Source organism: Convolutriloba macropyga, chromosome 7 (genome assembly GCF_964194025.1).
Source record: "Convolutriloba macropyga chromosome 7, txConMacr16.3, whole genome shotgun sequence".
Taxonomy (NCBI): domain Eukaryota; kingdom Metazoa; phylum Xenacoelomorpha; order Acoela; family Convolutidae; genus Convolutriloba; species Convolutriloba macropyga.
The window spans coordinates 3,840,987-3,864,432 of NC_134474.1; the positions used below are offsets into that span (position 1 = coordinate 3,840,987).

Consider the following 23,446-nt stretch of genomic DNA (forward strand, 5'->3'; position numbering starts at 1 on the left):
TAATTGTTGAAGCCAAGCCGATTGGCTCAGCGGAGAATTACGTATACACGTAACTGACAAATCGAACCGATAAGAGTTCGAAGCCGAGAAGTGTTACCTTCCTTTTATTTCCTTCTCTTGCTTTTTATTTTGCACATAGGCGTCTTTTTATCCGACCAGAAATATTATGAGTGTATGGCCAGCCGCTCGCTTAGTCAATTCGGGGCCAGACACAACTTAATTTTAATCCACTTCATTCTTTTCATTCTATTCAGCTAGCCGCTCGCGTAGTAAATTCGGGGCTGAACAGATCACCAAAAACCCCAAAACAAAAGCTAATTACGGCAATTATCAATTTAATCAAGCTTCGTTTTCTTTTGAAATCTTTATTTCAGTCTTTTTACCATCTATTTCATACTCCACTGAATTAAATTAAACACGAGAAACACTTCATCATCTAGCTTTGTGCTGGGCGCGGTTTGGTTTCAGTGGTTTTATGGTTAGGTCAGCGTAGCACTTTTAATCAAGCACTTCTTATTTTTCGTCAGTTTTGATTTTTTTATTCACTTTCGTTTATGAATTAAAACAAAGTTCATTTTAACTTTTTCAGTCCTTCATTTTCGAACAGAAAATTTTTGCATTTGTTCTCCTTAGACTGACGACTATTATATTATACGAATTAAGATCATTTGTTTTATACTACCTATCTGCTTTAATTGGTTGGAAGTTAATTCGTATTGCGATCGAAAAAGTATTAAAAATATGGGCCATCAAACATGGAACTTAGCGCGGACAGCTAACTCGATATTAACAATGCGAGCGTGGGTTCGAGACTCAGGATGAGCCAATTTCATCCGTCTCAATTTTTCAGACAATTCCAAACTGAGAACAATGAAACTATGATGCCAAACACCTCCAAAAACAGAACAAAACTTAGTGCAATGCACTAATATCGGTTAAAATTCTGACATCCACACAATGATGTTCGAGTCCCACCAACGTCATCAAACATTTAATATCCTGAAAATTTATTTTTTTTGTTTTAATTAATTAACAGTACTTGTTACTTACCTTGTGATAATGAAAGTTGCCGATCACACCATCTCCTACGAGGCTAGCCATGTATCCGATCCATTATCTTTTTGAAATGCCAAGTTCAGCCAGTAGAAGCCCTCCATGGTGCTTGAAATGGCTGAGTGCGCCGGATCCAAAAGAAGTCTTTAATACAACAGGAACAGAAACTCAGTTTTAAAGAGAACTTTCTGCTTCAATACTTCTTTTTAAACTGACACTCTTTCTTAATATGTATTAAACTTCTTTTAACGAATGGTTGTACATAAATTGTGTAATTGTTTATTTTGTGCCCAACTTGCAATTGATATTGTACATTAGGGTCTTTTGGCGTATCACAATGTGATGCCGGTGTATCATAAAGGTGATGCCCTACCGAATAAACAAAAAACCACAAATGGTTAAAAAAAATTTCAAAAACTAGATGTATGATTCATGGTATTCGTACTAGGATCATATAAGATTTCTTGGTAATCATACAAGGATCATATATGATTTCTTTGGTTTCATACAAGGATCGTACTAAGAAATCAAGTATGGACAGTATGAAATCATATATGATCCTTGTATGAAATCAAAGAAACTTCAACCCGGGTTGCAATAGCCTGGAAGTCGCGACCGAATAAATCCTCACCATAATGTCATTTAGTGTCATATTTGGATGGAATATTAAATATAGGAATTAGATATCATATGAAGTAAATATGAGCAATTGCGAAAGAACTGCCCAAACAAGAGGGATCATTTCCGTTTGCCTGTTTCCCCCCCCCCCCCCACCAGTTCGTTATGCCTACCCCCTTAAGACCACAGGTACGTGTCATTTCATGGTAAATCATTATGTAAAATATGGCGCGTGCGTCTGGGGGTTGCAAATAATATGCAGCCACTAAGCTGGGGGGGGGGGGGAGGGGGGAGGAGGGCGCAAGCCGAAAAGATCCAAGGAGAGTAAGAAATGGTACAAGTGAGTACGTTTTGATCAGCCGGTGAGTTACTATCTAATAGCACGTGACATTCCTGTTAGGACCGACCCACTCAGAAAGAAAAAATCCTCCAACAGAACCCATTTTCCTAAGATCTAATTGTAGATCTAACGATGTCTACTGAACCCTAACGAAGGAGCAGAAACATGTTCAAAAACGTTCAAGGCGAACAAAAAAAACATAAGGGCTTCGAACGTTTCTCCCTAAAAATACCGATCGAAAACTATCATTTCTTACGTTTTTTTTTTTGGGTAAAATTTCAACTGGGACATGCAGCTCATGATGAAATGGCTAATTAGTGTTGCAGTGCGATCAAACTGGGTCTACTGCGTAGAGGTAAGACCTGGAAACTGACTGAGAGATCAAAAGCGTGTTCACTCATAATACTTCGTATTGGTGAAGAGGGTCAAAGACCTCAATAGTACCGAGCGAAATGGACATTTTGGAGCGTACTCAATAAATACATTGGATGAAAACGTTTGATCCGTTCACAATGCGGAGTAGGAAGGAAATACCAGATAAATGAACAATTTTTTGTATTCATCATAGAAATCGGGGAAAACTGCAAACTCAATAACCTAGAAAACAAAATGATCAGAGATACTTTCAAATTTGATAGGTGTCGTTGTCGATAACACGGATCAAAGAGTTCAGTAAGTTGGAACTGAAAATATACAAAATTTAGCTGGTATTTATAGTAGTTATCTATGCTAAAATATACAAATAATATTTAGATTACCTAATAAAAAAATTACTTAATTGACATGTGAAAAGATCTTGGTTCCGGATCCGGAGGTGACTTTCTATGTTAATCAACTTTTCATGAGAGTCATACATGGGCTAGATACAATCGAGTTCATTAGTTAGAGGCCAGTGTATGTTGGCATCAAGTTTCTGTGGGTGGGAGAATTTCCTTCGGACATCTGATTGATAGGTGAATAAGATATTGATGGCGCCCAAAACAATATTAGAATCGAGTTTAGGTATGTGGTCACAACTTACAGACATAGCAACAAATTTTTTCGGGCAAGCTCTTCATTCAGTTTTTGAAAATTTTGAACTTTTATAAAGAAAATTTCTAAGTTTCTTGATGTTTCTCTAAAACCATCACATCCTCCCGCCTTTTTTAAACACGTTTGTGGGTGTAGGTTCTCCAAATCTGTCGGGTTGTTTTCTTTTTCTTGTTGAAGATTGCAAAGGCTCTGATGATTCATATTGTTGGTCCTCTAGAGCTTATGTGGCTGCAGAAGCTTCATCTTGATGCGAAAGGCCCACATCTGTTTTCTGAAGTTGTTGTTCTGATTGAGCTATGGTCTTCTCCACTGGTTGCTCAGTTTTCACATTGTCCTTCTCTAATCTCGTAATTGGGTTGTCATTAACTAGAATAGTCCCATTTGAGGTTTCAGATTGTATGAAAGAGGTGTTCAAGCCCTTCCTTATGATAGAGGTAGCAGGAACTGTCTTTGTTTTTCCATTGGCCTTGAATAGAATGGGATTGCACAAGTCGAAATCTGCTCTTGCTGGTAGTCTCACTCTGCTTTTCAACAGGAGTTCAACTGGAGGTTTGTTCCTCGTCTTTGAAATGTTGCAAAATGTCATCAGTGCCCTTTGGACGATGCTCTAAATGACACATTAAGATTGAGGCTCCACGCTTGAATTTACCGCTTCACCGTTTGAACTGCTCTATCAGCTAGTCCATTAGCTCTTGGATGATTTTCTGATGATTCCACTTTCTTAAATCCCCGTGATTATCAACACTGTTTAGTATCACCACTCAAAATCTCAGGACCATTATCAGATACTAAATTTTTTGGCGTTCCGAATCTTGCAAAGATATATTTTAACTGTTTCTGATGTTCTTTTTTCCACGGGGAACACTTCTATCCAGCCAGAACACGCGCCAGCAATTACTAAGATATTGCCTTGGTCCTTAACATAACCCCAGTCCATGTGGAGCTGTTCCCAACGTCGGCCTCTGGCCACTTAGAGGCTGTTTTTCCCAGGCTAGGCCTGTTCATTTGACAATCCTTACCTTTACTAACAAATTGTTGGGCAATGCCAGGCCAATATGCTATCATTCTGACTAAAGCTTCAGTTGCATTCTTTCCAGGATGTGTCTCATGCCCTTTTGCCAAAACCAAGTGTCGTAGTTTGGGTGGAAAGAAAAGAAACAAATTCTCTGAAGATTATTTGTGTATAGTCAGTACGTCTTTCTGTTGTTTGAATCCTCTTTCCGCTTCTAAACATTGTTTCCAATTGCCGTTTTTTTTGCCTTCATAATGTCCTGGAAGAGTCTGATTGTTCCAAGTTCCGTTTTGATTTTTGCTTGGATCATCAAATCACTCTGTGCGAAGAAGATGTTTTTGATTGCGAAGCACACTCGGTCGTTGCTGGATTCGCCTTTGTCAAAATCCATTCTGCTCATAGCCTCTGCTTGGGGTATCTGCTTTCTTGGTATGTACTTCAATTCAAAGTCGAAGACCATTAGAGCTATTTCCCTTCTTGTGATTTCAGTTGATGCTGCCTTCGGGATCTCCTCGTCTGGTGCAAAGAGATATTTGAGTTTCTTGTGATCCGTCTGTATGGTAAATTGTTTTTGAAGAAGTAATTTCTTCAATGTTGTGACCAAAATTACAATTGCCAGTGCTTCCCGTTCCATGTTTGAGTAGTTCTTCTCCGCTGGAGTCAGCTTTCTCGATACATATATAACTGGATGTCCTTCTTGCAAAAGAACCCCGCCACTGGTTTTTTTCATAGACGGCAGTAGCAATTGTCGCTTTTTTTTCTAAACTATATGGCTGTACAACTGGTTTGGCATATAATTCATTTTTGATGCCTTCAAAGGCTTTTTGTTCCGTTTTGCTTCATGAGAAATCGCTGTTTCTCATGTTAATTAAGGCTAGCATTTTTGTTGCAAAATCAGGAATCAATTTTCCTTAAAAATTTGCAAGCCCAACAAACGATTCGAATTTGTTGTTACTTGGTGCTTATGATTTTTTTTATTTTTTCAACTGGTTTGGGATGTGATGCTATTCCCTCCTTTGAAATGGAGTATCCCAAAAAACCAACGCTATCGACAGGTTTTGAGTTAGATTTTTTCTCATTAATAGTCAAGTTCTTCTCACGTTGTCGACTCTTGACTGCAAGCTTTCTCTTGGCATTAACACGGACATCAAGTGAGACCTATTAAGGGAAATAGAAAGTCGCTGAGGAGCCCTGTAAAATGTAAAACTTTTGAACTGGGACTCAGAAAATGTGGTCTGATAGTGAGTGGACCGAATAAGCTCATCCAATTGCAAAGTCTACAATTTTAAACAATTTTTTACGTAGGAGCTCAAATATAGGGTTGACGCTACCATAGTAAACTACCGCGAAGATATTAGCCATTCAAAATAAGAATATGTGTCGATTATAGCGTAAAAGTAAAACAAAGAATGCATTAATGATTGTTCAATCTGTTTTATGTATGAAGCCTATAGTAAACTCCCTGTCCAAACTATTATACGTAGGCATCAGGTTTTGGAACGTAAAAACAAAAATTCTTGGAAGACCTTCTTCAATAATTAACGAGTCACTAGTTTTTCAATGGAACCCGACAATGGAGCAGACCACCACAAGAATCTCATAGTTTTTGCAAATCAAACTTTCACATGTTTACGTTCACTTCACTGCCCGATCGCATCAGGGGGTTGAGAGTGACCTCTGGAAAATTCCCGGTCGTACCAGATGGTCACCAACCGTTTGTAGGCAGAAACATGTTTTCCTAACATCGGAATAAAGAATTCACTTAGTAAATTCCAAAGGAAGTCCATATTTAATATATCTAAACTAATTGAGAGTCCAAAATTACGCTGTCCCAGAAAGACGCACTAGAGGCCTTCATCAGAACGCGAGAATCACGTTATCCGGTCAGCTATCGGTAAAACATTCAGCACAAGGCCACAGAAAGCATCCAAAAAACGCGGGCACCGCAGGCAGTAGTCGGTACATCACAACCAACGTTACATCACCACCTTCCGGTGTACGCATCTCCCTCTAACTCCCAAAAAGAACAGCTCACAAGCTTCCAGCAGAAGTGACCAAAAAATCAGAAAACGCAGTTCCACGGATTTTGAGGAGATTCTCACGTTGCAGGCCTTCACGAATCCGCGTCTGTTTTCGGAAAACAGAAGTAAGGAAATCAGAAACAGAACTATTTTTTATTTCTCGCTACCTGGTAGTCGGTTCGTTTCCTTAACCCTTCAGAAATGAACGTCAATGAGTCAGTTCAGAAGGCTACTAAAGATTTGTTTACGAGTGTCGAAATACCCCCTTCAACCACGCGATGGAACGGGGAGTGTCAGGCTCATCATTTTCTGATAAAAACGTTTTTATTAAATTTCACGCACCTCAAGTACATGCGAACGGCTCGCACTGGACGCGGACCAAAATTAGACTCCCGATGCAATATTACGAAATTCACACATTGCTTGCTCCAAAAACTCTAATCTCCCAAGCAACTCCGTAGCGAATTGTTTATCATCATTTCACTTTTTTACTATCCCGATTTCTCGACTCAATTGTTCTGCATTAACCAAAAATCGATGAAAATATAGTATCACTTAAAGTTTCGTCCTTCTCGGGAAAAGTGGTAGATAGTACCAGTGTACGCCACATTCGAGTTGCCGTTTTCAGTGCTTGTTTATTGTTCAAACCTGTAAATTACTCAGAATTTAACCCTAAGGTTAGCTATCTACATACTTTAAAATATTATAAAAAATTAATTAGTTTTGTTATTAATATAATAATCTTTAGAATGTGGCTGTTCGTTCTCATAGGTAAAGATAGAATTTGAAGGCTCCTATTTGTCTATTAACAGGTACATTTTTGTGCTGATTGAGCAAAAACTCGGTTGAAACATTTTCAAAGCAAGTTTCACTGTTAAAAGTTCTTATTGAGGAGGGCAATTTGTTCCATTTTTGAACGCTTTTCAAGATCAAAGATTTGTTACTCCACTTCGTTTTCCTTCTCTTTTTTATGATAACTTGGTTTAAAAATTTCGGATGTCTCCCAGTGTCTTATATCTGTTTGTAGCTTTATAAGGCTAACTTTTGAGATAGGCAATTCGTCTGGCAGGATACGATCCCTAATGAGAAGATCAATGGAGTGAACAAACTTTTGTCGAAATTAACAAACTTTTATCCCCAGTTAATTTGCCTGTTTTTGCTATTTAAATTTTTCAGTGTAAGAGTTTGAAGGAATATTCCACTGAAAGAAAGATGATTTTAAAACAACTGACTTTAAAACATCAATTCTTACTTTCGAAGGAGTTTGATTTCTTACAAGATACAAAGAACGAATTGCAGCAGCCATTTTACCTAAAACTGAGTTCGAGTGATTTTCAAAGATCAAGTCACGCTGAAACTATTTGTACTCCCAGATAACGACAAGCGTGAACGCATGAACTGGTTTGATAACTTCACCTTTAAAAGTAATCTCTAGATTCGAATTAGTATGATTTGTAAAAAAATAACATCTCTGTTTTATCGGCATTCAAAGTGAATTGATTCTCTATCAGGTATTTGTCTTTTTGTTCATATATATTTTTAATTTTTTGTAGAATATGTTCATTACTTTCAAATATGAATATAACACTAGTGTCATCCGGAAATTGAACAACATCATTTTCACCTTCCAGTTTTTCAGAAAAATCGTTGACGTATAACAGAAAAATAAGAGTTCCTAACACAGTTCCTTGTGGAACACCATGATTAATAGTTATTTCATCTGATAAGTCAATACCCAGTTTTACGCAATGTGTTTGATTTGCGAGAAAAGATTTGAGAGTTGAAACTGCTGATCAAGAGATATTAAAATTTTCAGCTTTCTTGAGAAAGATCTCACTGGAAACTAAATTGGAAGCTTTTGCAAGATCTAATAACACGGCATTTGTGTCGTTGTTGTCTTCCATATATCCTTTTTTTCAATAAAGTAGAGCGCAGCATCAGTAGACGAATTTGTATATTGGAAACCAAATTTGTTTTTGTTCAAGAGCGCATATTTTTCAAGATATTCTACTAATTGATTAAGTGAAAGTCTTTCAAAAATTTTCGCAAAAATTGGTGCTACAGACATTTGACAATAATTAGTTAAAACTAAAACATCTCCTGTTTTGAAAATTGGTTTCATGTGTGCTTCCTTAAGAATTGTTGAAAAATTTTTCTCTGGAATGCAATCGTTGAGTATAACCTGAGTAGTGTGTTCCAATAGCTTTTTTTTCGGTATTCAATGCCCAAGCCTTGATGTATCCCGGCCCTGGTGCCCTGTTGTTGTCTAGATTGTCAATAACTTTATAGATTTCCCTCTAAGTAAAAGGTCCAATGTTGAACTCTTGAAAATTCCTCTCTACTTGTTCGACGTTCTATGGAACAATCTGCCCTCTGTAGATGCCCATTTCGCTAAAACTCTGTTAAAAGCCTTTAAAATTTTTGTCTTTGGTTTTTTGACCATTTCCTTCAATTTTAGTGATGCTTGGACTGTTATTTTTCTTTCCAATTTTTTGAATGATTTTCTATTTTTCTTTTGAGGTTTCAATTTTCTTTGTCCGAAATTAATTATTATAAAATATATAAACTTCTGATGAACTTATAACGAGATGAAAAACATATTGCAAAAAATTATATTTAATTCTATGGTTAATCAAAAAGCTTAAACCAAGCTAAATTTAACCACGAAACATTTCAATATTTTATAAATTTTACACTAGGATGCGACACCGTGTATGCATAGCCCCCCTCCCCCTAGTGACCTTCTTTGGAAGCCATAAAACTCAGTCTAACTATAGATGCTTTTAGAACTCTCCTGGACTTCAATTGGACTTATCCAAGACAATATCACAGTTTACGTGCATCCTACTCACATGCCAGTGTTTTCTGGAATTCAAGAATTCCCTTCAAATCCAGATACAAACAACATACGAATTCAGCCTTTGGAATATGGTCGCCAATTCGACATTTGGGCTGTCCGTTTCAACTTTGGGAAAGCTTCCGAAAAGTCTGAAGTCTTAACCGAATCGCTCTATCCTCAGCAACCACACTCTTCTGAACTCTGTAAGAAACCTTCAGTTCATCCAAGTTTATAAGCCGGTCAAAGTCGAGGTCGAGGTGCTTTCATCCAGCATGCTGATTTGGCCATTTTTAACCCGCACAAATGGGCCGGGTGCGCCCAGAATGAAGTTCTTGTTCTAAATCACATATGAAAACACCCATCTACTCGCCTCTTCGCTTATGAAAAAACTATCAGACCCAAGTTATTTTTGATCCAGACTTTGGCTCCGTCAAACCTTTGGTGCAGTCATGATCTGGTTCAAAATTCCTAATGAATATACCCATATACTTAGAACATATTGAGCTAGACTTGAGCTCGTTCAAGTTCGTTCAAGTTCGTGAAAAGACGATTATATATCAAAAAAGTTGCTAATGATTAAGACTTAAAAGCACCAAATGAGTGTAACTGTTCATAAAATTAATAGTGCTTGGATCTTTGAGGTGTCAACACATTTTGTTTGTAAGGGATGCGCTGAAAAAACTTATAGATTTATTGGGCATCAGTTACCCATGCTCAATGCGCGTCCGATATAATTCAGTAAAGCACCAGCTTTAAAACAAACTAAAGTTCATTACTCCGGTCGAGGAGAGATCAATTTCTAGAAAGTGTCTGGAAAGAATCGTACAAGACTGTGCTTTTTCTCACAGAAATTTGTGCCAGAACTTTTCCACATAACTTTTTTTTGTTATGTTTCTACAAAATAATCTAATTTTTGAAGGATTCCTTTGAGAAAAACATTTTTTCGTCAGTTTTGTCAAAGATAAATTTTTCATTGACAGTTTCCTACAAGATACTTCATCTGGTGGGAATTCACAAAAGATAGCAAGATTGTTGTCGTTGTTTGTTGATAGAGTGTATTCGCAGCTTGCGCTGATGGGCCTTAATCCAAATTACAATCTCTCTAACGTTGTCCGAACGTTTCTGCAATTTTGGCTGTCGCATACGAGTTGCCATGAACAGTCTCTTTTTTCTTTTGAAATATCGGCGATAAATGTCCACATTAGTTTTTGTCATATCGATTTTTGTGCAATCGGTTCTGCAAACCCGGAGCGCTTCTCTGATCAGTTTGATGTTCTGCTCATTTTGTAGAGAACGAAATTTGTAGAGTACGAAGTATGCAGCGTTTACTTATGCAGTTAGTACTTACAGCAGCATTAAATTAATATCTCCATTATTCAGTACTAACGGAAAAAGTAGTGCTTAGAAAAATTTCGTACCATCAAGATTTCTTACCATTTCTTACCATTTCTGTTCAGCTATTTTTCAGTTTTTTCATTGACTGCATGATAAAAGTAGTGGTGAGAAAAATTTCGTACCATCTGGATTTCTTACCATTTCTTACCATTTCTGTTCAGCTATTTTTCAGTTTTTTCATTGACTGCATGATGTTGTTTCAAAGTACATATCAACATTGCAGGCAACACTCTTACACTTTTTTATAAGCATCCAGTCCGGTTTCTACGTTTTTTTTCCTAATCGATCTTGGTTGAATACAAATCTAGCTTTTCTGAAGTTTTTTTCATTTATATCTTCTAGGAATTCAAGATTAAGAGCCAATTACAATAAATTTTTTCTAACTCAAAATAAACAAGCTGACGTCTTATGATTGCTTCTTTTGTGTGTTGTTTCTCGATGAAGAAGCCTATATTGACGGATAATCTTTTGCAGATCAACGCAGTTATTTCAGAAAAACTAGCATGGTTGCTACACAGATAGTACTCTATATATTTATAAAATATATGGAACATAAATCATGTAAGTCTTTACCATGCGTTTTAAGAGCAAATGATGTTGCATCAATCTTATCAATTTTATCAGAAAAAAAAGTGTCAAGATAACACAGTTTTCTGAAAGATCACGAGAAGAGTGGCAAAAAATACTTTTAGAAGGTGTCTTTATTTGATACTTTTGTGACTATATATTCATTCTTCATTCCTGCAGCATACATATTTTGTGATTCCAGTGGTTTCTCTTGACCAGAAAATAAAACTGGTTTCCTCGCAAAAAGATGCTGTGAGTACAAATCTTGTTCCGAAGCAAGAAAATTAATTAAAATGATTAAATGCTCAAGTTTAAAGAGGAAGAAAATTTTTCACGTGAGCCTGGATAGAAGATAAAGAATCTACAGCAAATTAACATAACAGTATACAATATTTGACAACTAAGCAGATGAATCATTCACATTGAAAAAAATTTGAAAGAACATAAAAAAGAACTGATAAAAACCATATAAACTTTCAAACTGTGTTTTGTGTTTTTCGAATGAGTTTGCAGGCTTTTCGTCAAAAAGTTGGCAACCTTAAAAATTAATTTTGCCACAAATGAAAAGTAGCAAAGCCTGAAATATGAATTAAAGTACAGCTGTCCCGGAAAACGATGTTTGAGTGTCCTAAAAAATTGCTGAATAGCACTTTGTCTGACGCAACTGTTCAGATTTTCTGACAGATTATAACGAACGATATCCATTCCTCACTTAGATACTGTCAGTATCTCACAATATGATAAATTTTCCGTCTTGAACAGAGATTCAGAGGTAACGACCAAAAATTACCTGAGAATTTTTAAAAATATTGATGTGCATTTTAACCAGACCATCACTTCAGAAAAAATACATGCAAAAAAGATATAAACGAGTTTGAAACTGACGTTACAAGGTTTATTTTACGTTCTAGAATTTTAAATAAAATCCGATTGGGATTGTGATTACTCATGCAGGAACAAAGTCATCTCTGCCTGTTTACTGCGCAAGACCTCAACATGTGCAAATAATTCTCATCAATAGCATTCGATGCTTTTACTAATTTCTGTGTCACAACTTCGTTGGTTCCCGACGCCATTGCTAAACGTCTGCTAAGAACTTGACATAATCTTTCATCATATTTTATAGAAATTTTGAAACAAACTTTTTGTGAAAGCGAAACGTAAATTCATGAAAAAACAAAAGCAAAAAAGAAAAATTTTTGCAACTTTGTACAGGAAACCAAAAATTCGCAGCCCAAAAAAAATATTTTTCCTAATTTGTAAAAGCAAAAGTAACTGCGTCCAAGGCCGTTTCAATAGTTATGTTTTAATTCCTGTCTCCATAAACAGAACTTGCCTGAACGTTTGAAGATACCCAAAAACGTAAGAATGAGGAAGTTCTCTACATTTTCTGAAAAGACATATATAAATTTTCCTCTACGTACCTGATAACATTTGCCAATATAATCCTGTCAAAAATCATCTACTATGACAAGTTTCTAATTTGCTATACAAAACTGCTCTTTGACATTTTAGGCATCTATTTTAAGGGCCAAGGAAATGCTTGTTGATCTAATTATTTTTAAAGTGCTTTAAGTTTTGGCTGAGTAAACAGAGGAGAATATTCCGACAAAAGAAAAATTGGCAGCCGGATCATTGATTTAAAATTATTACAAAAAAATCAATGTTCCGTATTTTTCTTGCTTTTTTAGTCACGCTGGTATATCAGCGCTAACCAAAAATGGTCAAAATTTAATTATGATGTTTAGAAACAGGATGCCGCTGCAACTGATGTTGGGTTTTTTATAGTTCTTCCCTAAAATTTGTCAAATACATTGTATAAAACTTTTCGGGAAAACCCTTTTGGTTGTTATCTGACACGCTTTTCCTGTGATCATATTTAAGCTACAATTTTTGATAACGTCAAAATACGTCTCAGTGTCTATTTTGGCTAGTTTGGCAATACAATTACCATGCAGTTAACCAGATTGCCAACTTACTAAACAATCGGCATTACAATTATGACCAAATTACCAATCCTATAATGAATTTTTAGATCCCAGTCTGTTACCAATAAGCGTTATAACTGATAAACATGCTCTTGAACACTTTTGGTTTCTAATTTAGAGCTGATTGTTTCATATACAAACTTAGGAATCGAATTTTTGCAAAATTGGCCTCTTGTGACTACTCTCCGCAAAGTACATGCACATGCTAAGAAAACTGCCAACATTTTTTAACAGAAAATTGTTAAATTTTAGTCTTCAATACCACAACCCGCAAACTTCACATTTTCTGGACTGGTTGTGGTTTCTATGGGAAAGCTCACGTCGCAGTAAATACAACTGGAGACCCAACTTTCGACTGTCTGATGAACGTCTCGGACCCTGAGAAATTCGAGTGTGAAATTGATGCATCGGGTGAGACAGTCGATAAAAACAGTTGAAAATGCGCTTATTAATTTCAGTCTACTTTTGCAAAAATAATTACCCAAAAACGGTAGCTACTAATTTGAGAATATACACGTTGTTTATGTTGCAATTTAAGAAACTTAACCAAGTCGATGTCAAGACTCAAATTGAGCTATGATCAGACCCACTCGAACGCACAGTTTTGTGTTGCTCGAACGAAAATACAGGGTCTGGACTGCAGTTTGAGCGCAAAATAGTCTGGGTCATGGTCTGATTTAGGTCTGATCAGAGGTCAATTCGGTCTGGAAGGTCTGGTTAGAAGTCACTTCCGTCTGGAGGGTCTGATCATGGATCAGTTTGGTCTGAAAGATCTGATCAGAGGCGGATTCGAGCGCACTTGAGTCCGATCAGAGGCCATATCCAGCGCACTTGAGTCTGAGCAATTTTTTGGCATTTTTTTCTTGTGAGTAGAGGTGATAATGGCTCTGCCATGAGCCAAAAAAATAAGATATCTGTTTTAACCAGAGACTAATTTGATGTCCCTTGCCTCCGATCAGAACGATCAGGACAAAAGGGTCCAACCGCTAACAAGTGGTCGGTTGCTTTATAAAAGTGATAAGCGACTGTAGATTCAGACATATCTTATAAATAACTGTCAAACTACATCTATGGTGCCGGCGAACTTAAGCAATTGCATGCAAAGTTTTGAATTTAAAAATTATGTAAAGCTTTTATTTAACAAAATCTTTTTCGATTTTGTATTGACTTTATTGAATTTTCTGCTGTAGACATCTTTTTGAGTATAGTCTCTGATCAGAAGTCAATTCGGTCTGGAAGCTCTGATTAGAGGACAGTTTGCTCTGCAGGGTCTGATTATAGTCTGTTTATAGTCTGGACAACAGTCTGAATTTGAGTCTGATAATAAGCGCAGTATACTCTGGACCATAGTCTGGGTACCGCTTGATCACAAGTCATCTGGGTCTGTAAAATCTGATCAGGGGTCATTTTGTCTGAAAAGTTTGATCAGAGGTCCTTCCAGTCTGGATAGTCTGATCATAGCTCAATTTGGGTTTGGAACTCATCTTGAGATTTTTTAAAATCGATTTAATTTGTCTGTTGAAAATATTTCAATAAGGCTGATTGTTTATTTCCGCTTGCCAGTTCACTAAAACCTTTACTTTTAATCCTATTACACGACAGGGATTAAAACTTTATGTCGACAATCATTCGGTCATGTTGATAGTTGGTTCAAAAACCGACGTAGAGTTTTAAAAAGAAAGCAATTGCTGCCACACAGTGTGCTATGTAAAAATATGATTCAGCCAAAAATGCATTTTTTCATTTTTCAAATTTTGATTTGCAACTATTGAATTCCAAAACAAAGGAACCGCTATCATATTTTCATTCAAAAACACAATTGGCAAAAAGTGAACATTCAAAAGGAAGTAATAGGTAACATAGGGAACTAGCTAGCGCACGCTCCCGTCGAGTCATATGACACACGATTCGTATATTCTCGACTACTAGCATATGAAACAAAACTCGATGAAAACCACTAAAAAGACAAAACACTACGCTTTCTAACAAGAAGTTTTCTAACACAAAAGTTTTCTAACAAAAAATCATGACTTTTGCCACTTTCGTGTCTTTGTTTCTGAAAAATGTAAAAAGTTTAAGCTAAACAATAACAATATGATATGTATTATCTTATTCAACAGTAAAACTCACTGTTTGAAGAAAAACAAAACACATTTAACAATTTTTGAGCACAGACACACACACACACAAACATACACACACTCGATCATTAAAACTGTTCAACGATCAGAGAGGCTGTAACACTCAAAAACTGAAACAGTTACATGAACAGAGGGTTATTTAAAAAACACTTCAGTTTTCAACACGTTGCAAAGGTAACGTTTATGAAAATGAGAGTGATGCTTACATCTAGTTTAGCATGTCTTTGAACTCTTAACTCAAAATGCTTTTAATTATACTATTGTTTAAGTCTAAAAAAACAAGGTCTTGAATTAGAAATTAGAAACAGCGCTTTACATAAGAAAAAAATAGGTGATCAAATCTTCGTTTCTTGAAAAATTGAAGCAGGAAAAATTATACATTACCCACCACGTCTAACTTACTAGAAAGTGATAATCTCATTGTACCTTAAGGTTAATATATATATATATATATATATATATATATACATATATATATATATATATATATATATATATATATATATATATATATACACATATATATATATATATATATATATATATATATATAATATAAGTTACGCTTAGTATAACAAAATTGCTTACTTTTCATGAGTTGCTCTCATGCAAGAGAAACTTAGTGGGAAACCAGTTAATTGATACCCAGTTGTGGCCCTAGCATGAACTGCTCGAATACAGAATATCTGTTTTTGTGAAATTTTATAACACAAAATGCCTTTAAAATGTATTTTAAAATGAGAATTTCAATGTTGTTCATCACTCAAAAAAAACTAACAAATAGATAGTGTGTTCAATTAAATCGCATGAGGTAATTAATATTAAATTTTAAAACAGGAAAACACTCAAAGAAAACGTACAAAGTTATATTCTCAAGCAACTCTGAATTGTTGCACTCTGTAGCAAAATTATTTCTTCATTTTTGTTTTAAAAACGCGGAATAGATTTCAGATGAATTCCATCAAACATCATAAAAACAAATCACCAACATCCTGAACCGAGATGAATTTCAAACTATACCATGTGATATGTAATTGTATAAAATTTTTTAAAAAGGCATGTTGGCTTAACTTCTAAACAGCAGCAATAAGCATCGGAAAGCAGGAACTGACTTTTGAAACTGATTAAACTTAGAGTTTGATTAGAGTCAAAATCGATTAAAATTGAAAATTTTTACAACCTCTGACGGCAAATCTGTTTATCCCTTTTTGGATAGAGAATAACTGATCAACGAAAGTCTCTAATTTTAGTTTTAGTTAAAGTCACTTCTAAGCCATTTATCAACCCAGCAAAAAAAATTGCATCATTCACACAAGTGTGGCTATTAACACTTTTGGTGCAAAAGTGCATTTTCCCAAGTTCACTTTTTGCCATATATCTTCTAATTATTGCTAATTTTCTTAACGCGTTAGCTGTCTGATTTATTAGATGTTTATTAATAATCAATAGCCATATATTTTGGGGCGTATAATGTTACGTATGTATCATCCTCGCTTAAGCCAAAAAACAAATACTGCAAGAACTTGATCTTTAGTCTGTAAATATGGACTCAAATCACTTGCTCGATTAGTCAATCAGTTACGAGTAACAATTTTGCTCTCAGCGATATTTAATTGATTATCTACTTTAAGCAAACTGTTTGAATTGTGCAACTATATTCATTTAGAACCATAAGAAACTGTTACAATGAGCCGTCGTCTGCCATATTGGTTGTAATTTGAATCGCAATAATTTTTATTCTCTTCTCGTTAGGTTTTTGTTAGATCATAGGATCCCCAGCTTTATTAACGATAGCGATAGTGATAGCGTTATAGTAATGATAGCTTAAACGTTAAAGTTGAGGTCGATGATGGTGATAGTGATAAGGATTTTGATTTTAATTTTGATAATTTTTATAGTGTTAATAATTTTGAAGGATAAATGACGAGAAAAAAAACCTAAAAATGTTCATCAAAAAAGAGTGGTAAATTGAAAGTTGCAGTTTTTTTTATAACCTAATTCAAACAATTCGCATCAATTTCCTTAGTTTCCCTTGTTCCACCACACAACCAACAATATCTTTTACAATTAGGTGTATTAGTGCAACCATTATATTGGTTTTTAATAAGTGCAGAAAGTCAACTATTATAACAACTTAAAATTGAACAACAATCAAGACATTTAATTTTCATTGTCTGACAAACATTAAAAACATATTTATTTAAATCACAACCTTATATTTTATATTCCTGTTTTATCAAATTTGCTGCGCTTCCTTTCTGATACAATGTTTTCACTATCGTTGCATCAGGTTCCTTGATTGTTGTAACTGGTGCTCTGGTAGGTTATTTCGCTGTTGAGGAAACGATAAATTACTTGGTTATCTATAGACAAAGTCCCTTGTGATTCCCAAGGATATCATCCTTTATTGTTTATTTGATGCACCACATTTTTATATGATGCCCTTAAAATAGTTAAATTTATTTGCCGTTCATCATTTAGTTCAGATTTGTTCACTTCGTATCTTATGATCTGTTCAATACTTCCTTTCTTGGTTTCCCGCTTCATGATCAGACATTTCTGATCACGCATACTATATTTGCTTATAAGCACTACAGTTCATTCTTCAAGTTTCGCAATTCAATAATAAATGAATAACTCTCTTCGTAACCCCCCTTCCGCGAGTCAGCACAAAATATTCAAGTCAAGATTTTGCTCCGCGAATCGCAATTTAAGCAATAGTAAACGCACCCGCATCGCGAGTAGCTTCTCTACTTAAATAGAGTACGACATGGCGCAGTCAGCAGCTAAGAGTACACCTCTCGGAATAGACCTTTTCTGGGATAAACCTACACCCGAACCTCCTCTTCGCTGGGAGAAATGGAGAGTGCAATACAAATTGGCACTATTGGCGAAAGAGAACATCATTCTCGATACGCTACTTGGACCCAAACCCGAGACGGAGGACCTTCCCCTCGAACCAAAATACGAGGAAACTATAGTCGGCTCTTCCGCACAATCGGAGAGAGAGAGAGGGATGCTCGCAATGCGCAACAAAACATGAATTGGCAAAACAAATGCCAACGTCTAATTGAAGTCTGCATAATGTGTGGCGACAAACCGTGGCCACTTGCGGATCTCAAAACCGTGACTCTACTCTATCTAAGCATTGGGGTGGATGGACGTCGCATTCTTAACTGCAAAAACCCGCATACCATGATTGTTACCCTTACTACCGTAGAATTCTGGAAGATCGTGGAAGAGGCATTAATCTGTCCTCGCAACCTAACTTTTGACCGTCATCTTTTCCTAATTACGAAACAACTTCGGGGAGAAACAGTTGAACAGTTCTACGGTAAGCTAAAGGAATTGGCAGAAAACTGCGATTTCGAAAATAAAGAAGAGACTTTGATACGTGATGTCTTCATTACTAACCAAATAGACCCTGAACTTCAAAAGGAACTCCTTGAACAAACAATTGAACCGCGTCAGGCATTAGAGAATACAATTAACATGGAACTTGGGAACATCAAATTCAGCAGCATAACAAGACTGTCATCCCGGCTAGTGTCAACGCAGTCCAGTTCCCTAACAGCTCTCGAGCCCCGATTTTGCAAAACCCAAATAATTTTCAAAGAAAAAACAACCGCTCCACACTCTATTGTTCAAACTTTGGAGGAATTTGGCTTCCGAATCGTCGTGATAAATGTATCGCAAAAGGTAAAACGTTTGTGAAAGTAAAACTTTTGGGGCAACAATTGTGAAAGTTTTAAATCATTTTTCTAAAGTTTGTAGAAAACAAAAGAATGCAAAGCCACAAAACTCTAAGAAAAAGCCGGTAAACATCGTGGAAGAAGAACCGCACCCCGAGGAATCAGTGAATTTCCTACAACCAGCTAAGCTCTATGAATCGGACTACAGTAGCGGGGAGGATAATACGGTTGCGGTGATCTAGAATGCAGTAGAGAAAATAGAACCACTCAACATGCCCATCAATATTAATACTACACTGCTCGCGGACTCCGCTAGCGCATGTAGTATTCTTAATCGTTCACTCGCATCGCAAGTGTTGCAAAGTAGTCCTCACGCTTTCTGGATCAGCGAAAGACGTCCCCGCAACTTAGGACTTTCTCGAATGAACCAATACAGGTCGAAGGAAAGATACAATCTCCAATCACAAGCAACGGATGGACTTGTGACTCTGCTATATTCACTGCTGTAGATGATGGACTAAAACCTCTAATTGGTCGTGACCTGTTTGATCAACTCGGATTAGCAGTGACACAATCTACATCTCATAAAGGTAATTGCGTCAACAACATTTCTTCTTCGCCAGAATTCAAAGAACAAATCGCAAAAACTTTTCCAGAACTGATATCTCGCATCGGAACATCTAAACATCATGTGGAAACATCTAATTTTTACAAAGCTTTTCAACCTAGACATCAAAAAGGTAGACGTGTTCCAATTAACTAACAAGAAACAGTCAATAACGAGCTTAAGAAACTTCTAGACGAGAACCATATAACAAAACTTTCAAGTTGCCTTGATAAATATTTCATATCACGAATAGTGGTCACCGTAAAGAAAGATCAAACGATAAAGCTTGCACTCGAATCAAAAAAATTAATTAAAACCATTCACAAGAACAAATATCAGATACCAAATATTGACACGCTTATCGAATCCATTTCTCAGCGAATTAGTGCTCCCGCGTCGCAAAACACAACATATTTTTCTTAGCTAGAATTGAAGTACGCAAACAGCCATTTGAATTTGGATACTAACACGGCAAATCATTTTAACTTTAACACAATTAGTGGTGATATGAATGGTACTTACAGATTTCAAACACGATTTTACGGGCTAACAGATATGCCAGCAAAATTCCAAAAAAACAATGGACTATACCTTAATTGGGTTAAAGAATAGCTATTGATTGTTAGACGGCATTTTGATCCTTAGCAAGCGGTCTCTGGAAGAATATAAATGCTATGTCATGAACTACCTTAAACGATTAGATGATGAAAATATTAGGAAAAACCTTCCTTAATGTCACTTTGGAAAGTAAGAAACCGATTGGCTAGGGTATCATATTTCCCAATCGGTTACCTCGCCCCTCGAGAGTAAAACATCTGCAACTTTAGCCCTTGAAGCTCCGAAAACTCGAGAGAGGGAATGTTCGCAATGCAAAAAATCATGAATTGGCAAAACAAATGCCAACGTCTAATTGAAGTCGGCATAATGTGTGGTGACAAACCGTGGCCACTTGCGGATCTCAAAACCGTGACTCTACTCTATCTAAGCATTGGGGTGGATGGACGTCGCATTCTTAACTGCAAAAACCCGCATACCATGATTGTTACCCTTACTACCGTAGAATTCTGGAAGATCGTGGAAGAGGCATTAATCTGTCCTCGCAACCTAACTTTTGACCGTCATCTTTTCCTAATTACGAAACAACTTCGGGGAGAACCAGTTGAACAGTTCTACGGTAAGCTAAAGGAATTGGCAGAAAACTGCGATTTCGAAAACAAAGAAGAGACTTTGATACGCGATGTCTTCATTACTAACCAAATAGACCCTGAACTTCAAAACGAACTCCTTGAACAAACAATTGAACCGCGTCAGGCATTAGAGAATACAATTAACATGGAACTTGGGAACATCAAATTCAGCAGCATAACAAGACTGTCATCCCGGCTAGTGTCAACGCAGTCCAGTTCCCTAACAGCTCTCGAGCCCCGATTTTGCAAAACCCAAATAATTTTCAAAGAAAAAACAACCGCTCCACACTCTATTGTTCAAACTGTGGAGGAAATTGGCTTCCGAATCGTCGTGATAAATGTATCGCAATAGGTAAAACCTGCAACAATTGTGAAACTTTTAAATCATTTTTCTAAAGTTCGCAGAAAACAAAAGAACGCAAAGCCACAAAACTCTAAGAAAAAGACGGTAAACATCGTGGAAGAAGAACCGCACCCCGAGGAATCAGTGAATTTCCTACAACCAGCTAAGCTCTATGAATCGGACTACAGTAGCGGGGAGGATAATACGGTTGTAGTGATCTAGAATGCAGTAGAGAAAATAGAACCACTCAACATGCCCATCAATATTAATACTACACTGCTCGTCGACTCCGGTAGCGCATGTAGTATTCTTAATCGTTCAATTGCATCGCAAGTGTTGCAAAGCAGTCCTCACGCTTTCTGGATCATTGAAAGACGTCCCCGCAATTTAGGACTTTCTCGAATGAACCAATACAGGTCGAAGGAAAGATACAAGCTCCAATCACAAGCAACGGATGGACTTGTGACTCTGCAATATTCACTGCTGTAGATGATGGACTAAAACCTCTAATTGACCGTGACCTGTTTGATCAACTCGGATTAGCAGTGGCACAATCTACATCTCATAAAGGTAATTGCGTCAACAACATTTCTTCTTCGCCAGAATTCAAAGAACAAATCGCAAAAACTTTTCCAGAACTGATATCACGTATCGGAACATCTGAAAACCATGTGGAAATATCTAAGTTTTACAAAGCTTTTCAACCTAGACATCAAAAAGTTAGACGTTTTCCAATTAACTAACAAGAAAAACTCAATAACGAGCTTAAGAAACTCCTAGACGAAAACCATTTAACAAAAATTTCAAGTTGCCTTGATAAATATTTCATATCACGAATAGTGGTCACCGTAAGAAAAGATCAAACAATAAAGCTTGCACTCGAATCAAAAAAATTAAATAAAACCATTCATAAGAACAAATATCAGATACCAAATATTGACACGCTTATCGAATCCATTTCTCAGCGAATTAGTGCTCCCGCGTCGCAAAACACAACATATTTTTCTACGCTAGATTTGAAGTACGCATAGAGCCAATTTAATTTGGATACTAACACGGCAAATCATTTTAACTTTAAGAAAATTAGTGGTGATATGAATGGTACTTACAGATTTCAAACAGGATTTTACGGGCTAACAGATATGCCAGCAAAATTTCAAAAAAACAATGGACTATACCTTAATTGGTTTAAAGAATAGCTATTGATTGTTAGGCCGCAATTTGATCATAAGCAAGCGGTCTCTGGAAGAACATAAATGCTATGTCATGAACTAGTTTAAACGATTAGATGATGAAAATATTAGGAAAAACCTTCCTAAGTGTCACTTTGGAAAGTAAGAAACCGATTGGCTAGGGTATCATATTTCTCAATCGGTTATCTTGCCCCTCGAGAGTAAAACATCTGCGACTTTAGCCCTTGAAGCTCCGAAAACTCGAGAGAGGGAATGCTCGCAATGCGCAACAAAACATGAATTGGCAAAGCAAATGCCAACGTCTAACTGAAGTCGGCATAATGTGTGGCGACAAACCGTGGCCACTTGCGGATCTCAAAACCGTGCCCCTACTCTATCTAAGCATTGGGGTGGATGGACGTCGCATTCTTAACTGCAAAAACCCGCATACCATGATTGTTACCCTTACTACCGTAGAATTCTGGAAGATCGTGGAAGAGGCATTCATCCGTCCTCGCAACCTAACTTTTGACCTTCATCTTTTCCTAATTACGAAACAACTTCGGGGAGAAACAGTTGAACAGTTCTACGGTAAGCTAAAGGAAATGGCAGAAAACTGCGATTTCGAAAATGAAGAAGAGACTTTGACACGCGATGTCTTCATTTCTAACCAAATAGACCCTGAACTTCAAAAGGAACTCCTCAAACAAACAATTGAACCGCGTCAGGCATTAGAGAATACAATTAACATGGAACTTGGGATGCGCAATCAACACCAAATTCAGCAGCGTAACAAGACTGTCATCCCGGCTAGTGTCAACGCAGTCCAGTTCCCTAACAGCTCTCGAGCCCCGATTTGGCAAAACCCGAATAATTTTCAAAGAAAAAACAACCGCTCCACACTCTATTGGTCAAACTGTGGAGGAATTTGGCTATCTTTGCTCATCGTGATAAATGTATCGCAAAAGGTAAAACCTGTAACAATTGTGAAACTTCTCAATCATTTTTCTAAAGTTTGCAGAAAACAAAAGAACGCAAGGCCGCAAAACTCTATGAAAAAGACGGTAAACATCGTGGTAGAAGAATCGCACCCCGAGGAATCAGTGAATTTCCTACAACCAGCTAAGCTCTATGAATCGGACTACAGTAGCGGGGAGGATAATACGGTTGCGGTGATCTAGAATGCAGTAGAGAAAATAGAACCACTCAACATGACCATCAATATTAAAACTAAACAGCTCGTGGACTCCGGTAGCGCATGTAGTATTCTTAATCGTTCACTCGCATCGCAAGTGTTTCAAAGTAGTCCTCACGCTTTCTGGATCAGCGAAAGACGTCCCCGCAACTTAGATCTTTCTCGAATGAACCAATACAGGTCGAAGATACAATCTCCAACCACAAGCAACGGATGGACTTGTGATTCTGCAATAATCAGTGTT

The 23,446-nt window shown here is 36.7% G+C and overlaps 1 protein-coding gene across 1 annotated transcript in view; it reads left to right on the forward strand.

Annotated features, from left to right (window-relative positions):
- Positions 1-23,446, forward strand: part of LOC142342466 (uncharacterized) — a 152,251-nt gene that overhangs the window by 46,248 nt on the left and 82,557 nt on the right. The window contains exons 7-8 of the mRNA XM_075393805.1: positions 8,864-9,118; positions 13,118-13,276. Coding sequence (XP_075249920.1) covers positions 8,864-9,118; positions 13,118-13,276 — 414 coding nt within the window. The remainder of the gene's footprint in view (positions 1-8,863; positions 9,119-13,117; positions 13,277-23,446) is intronic.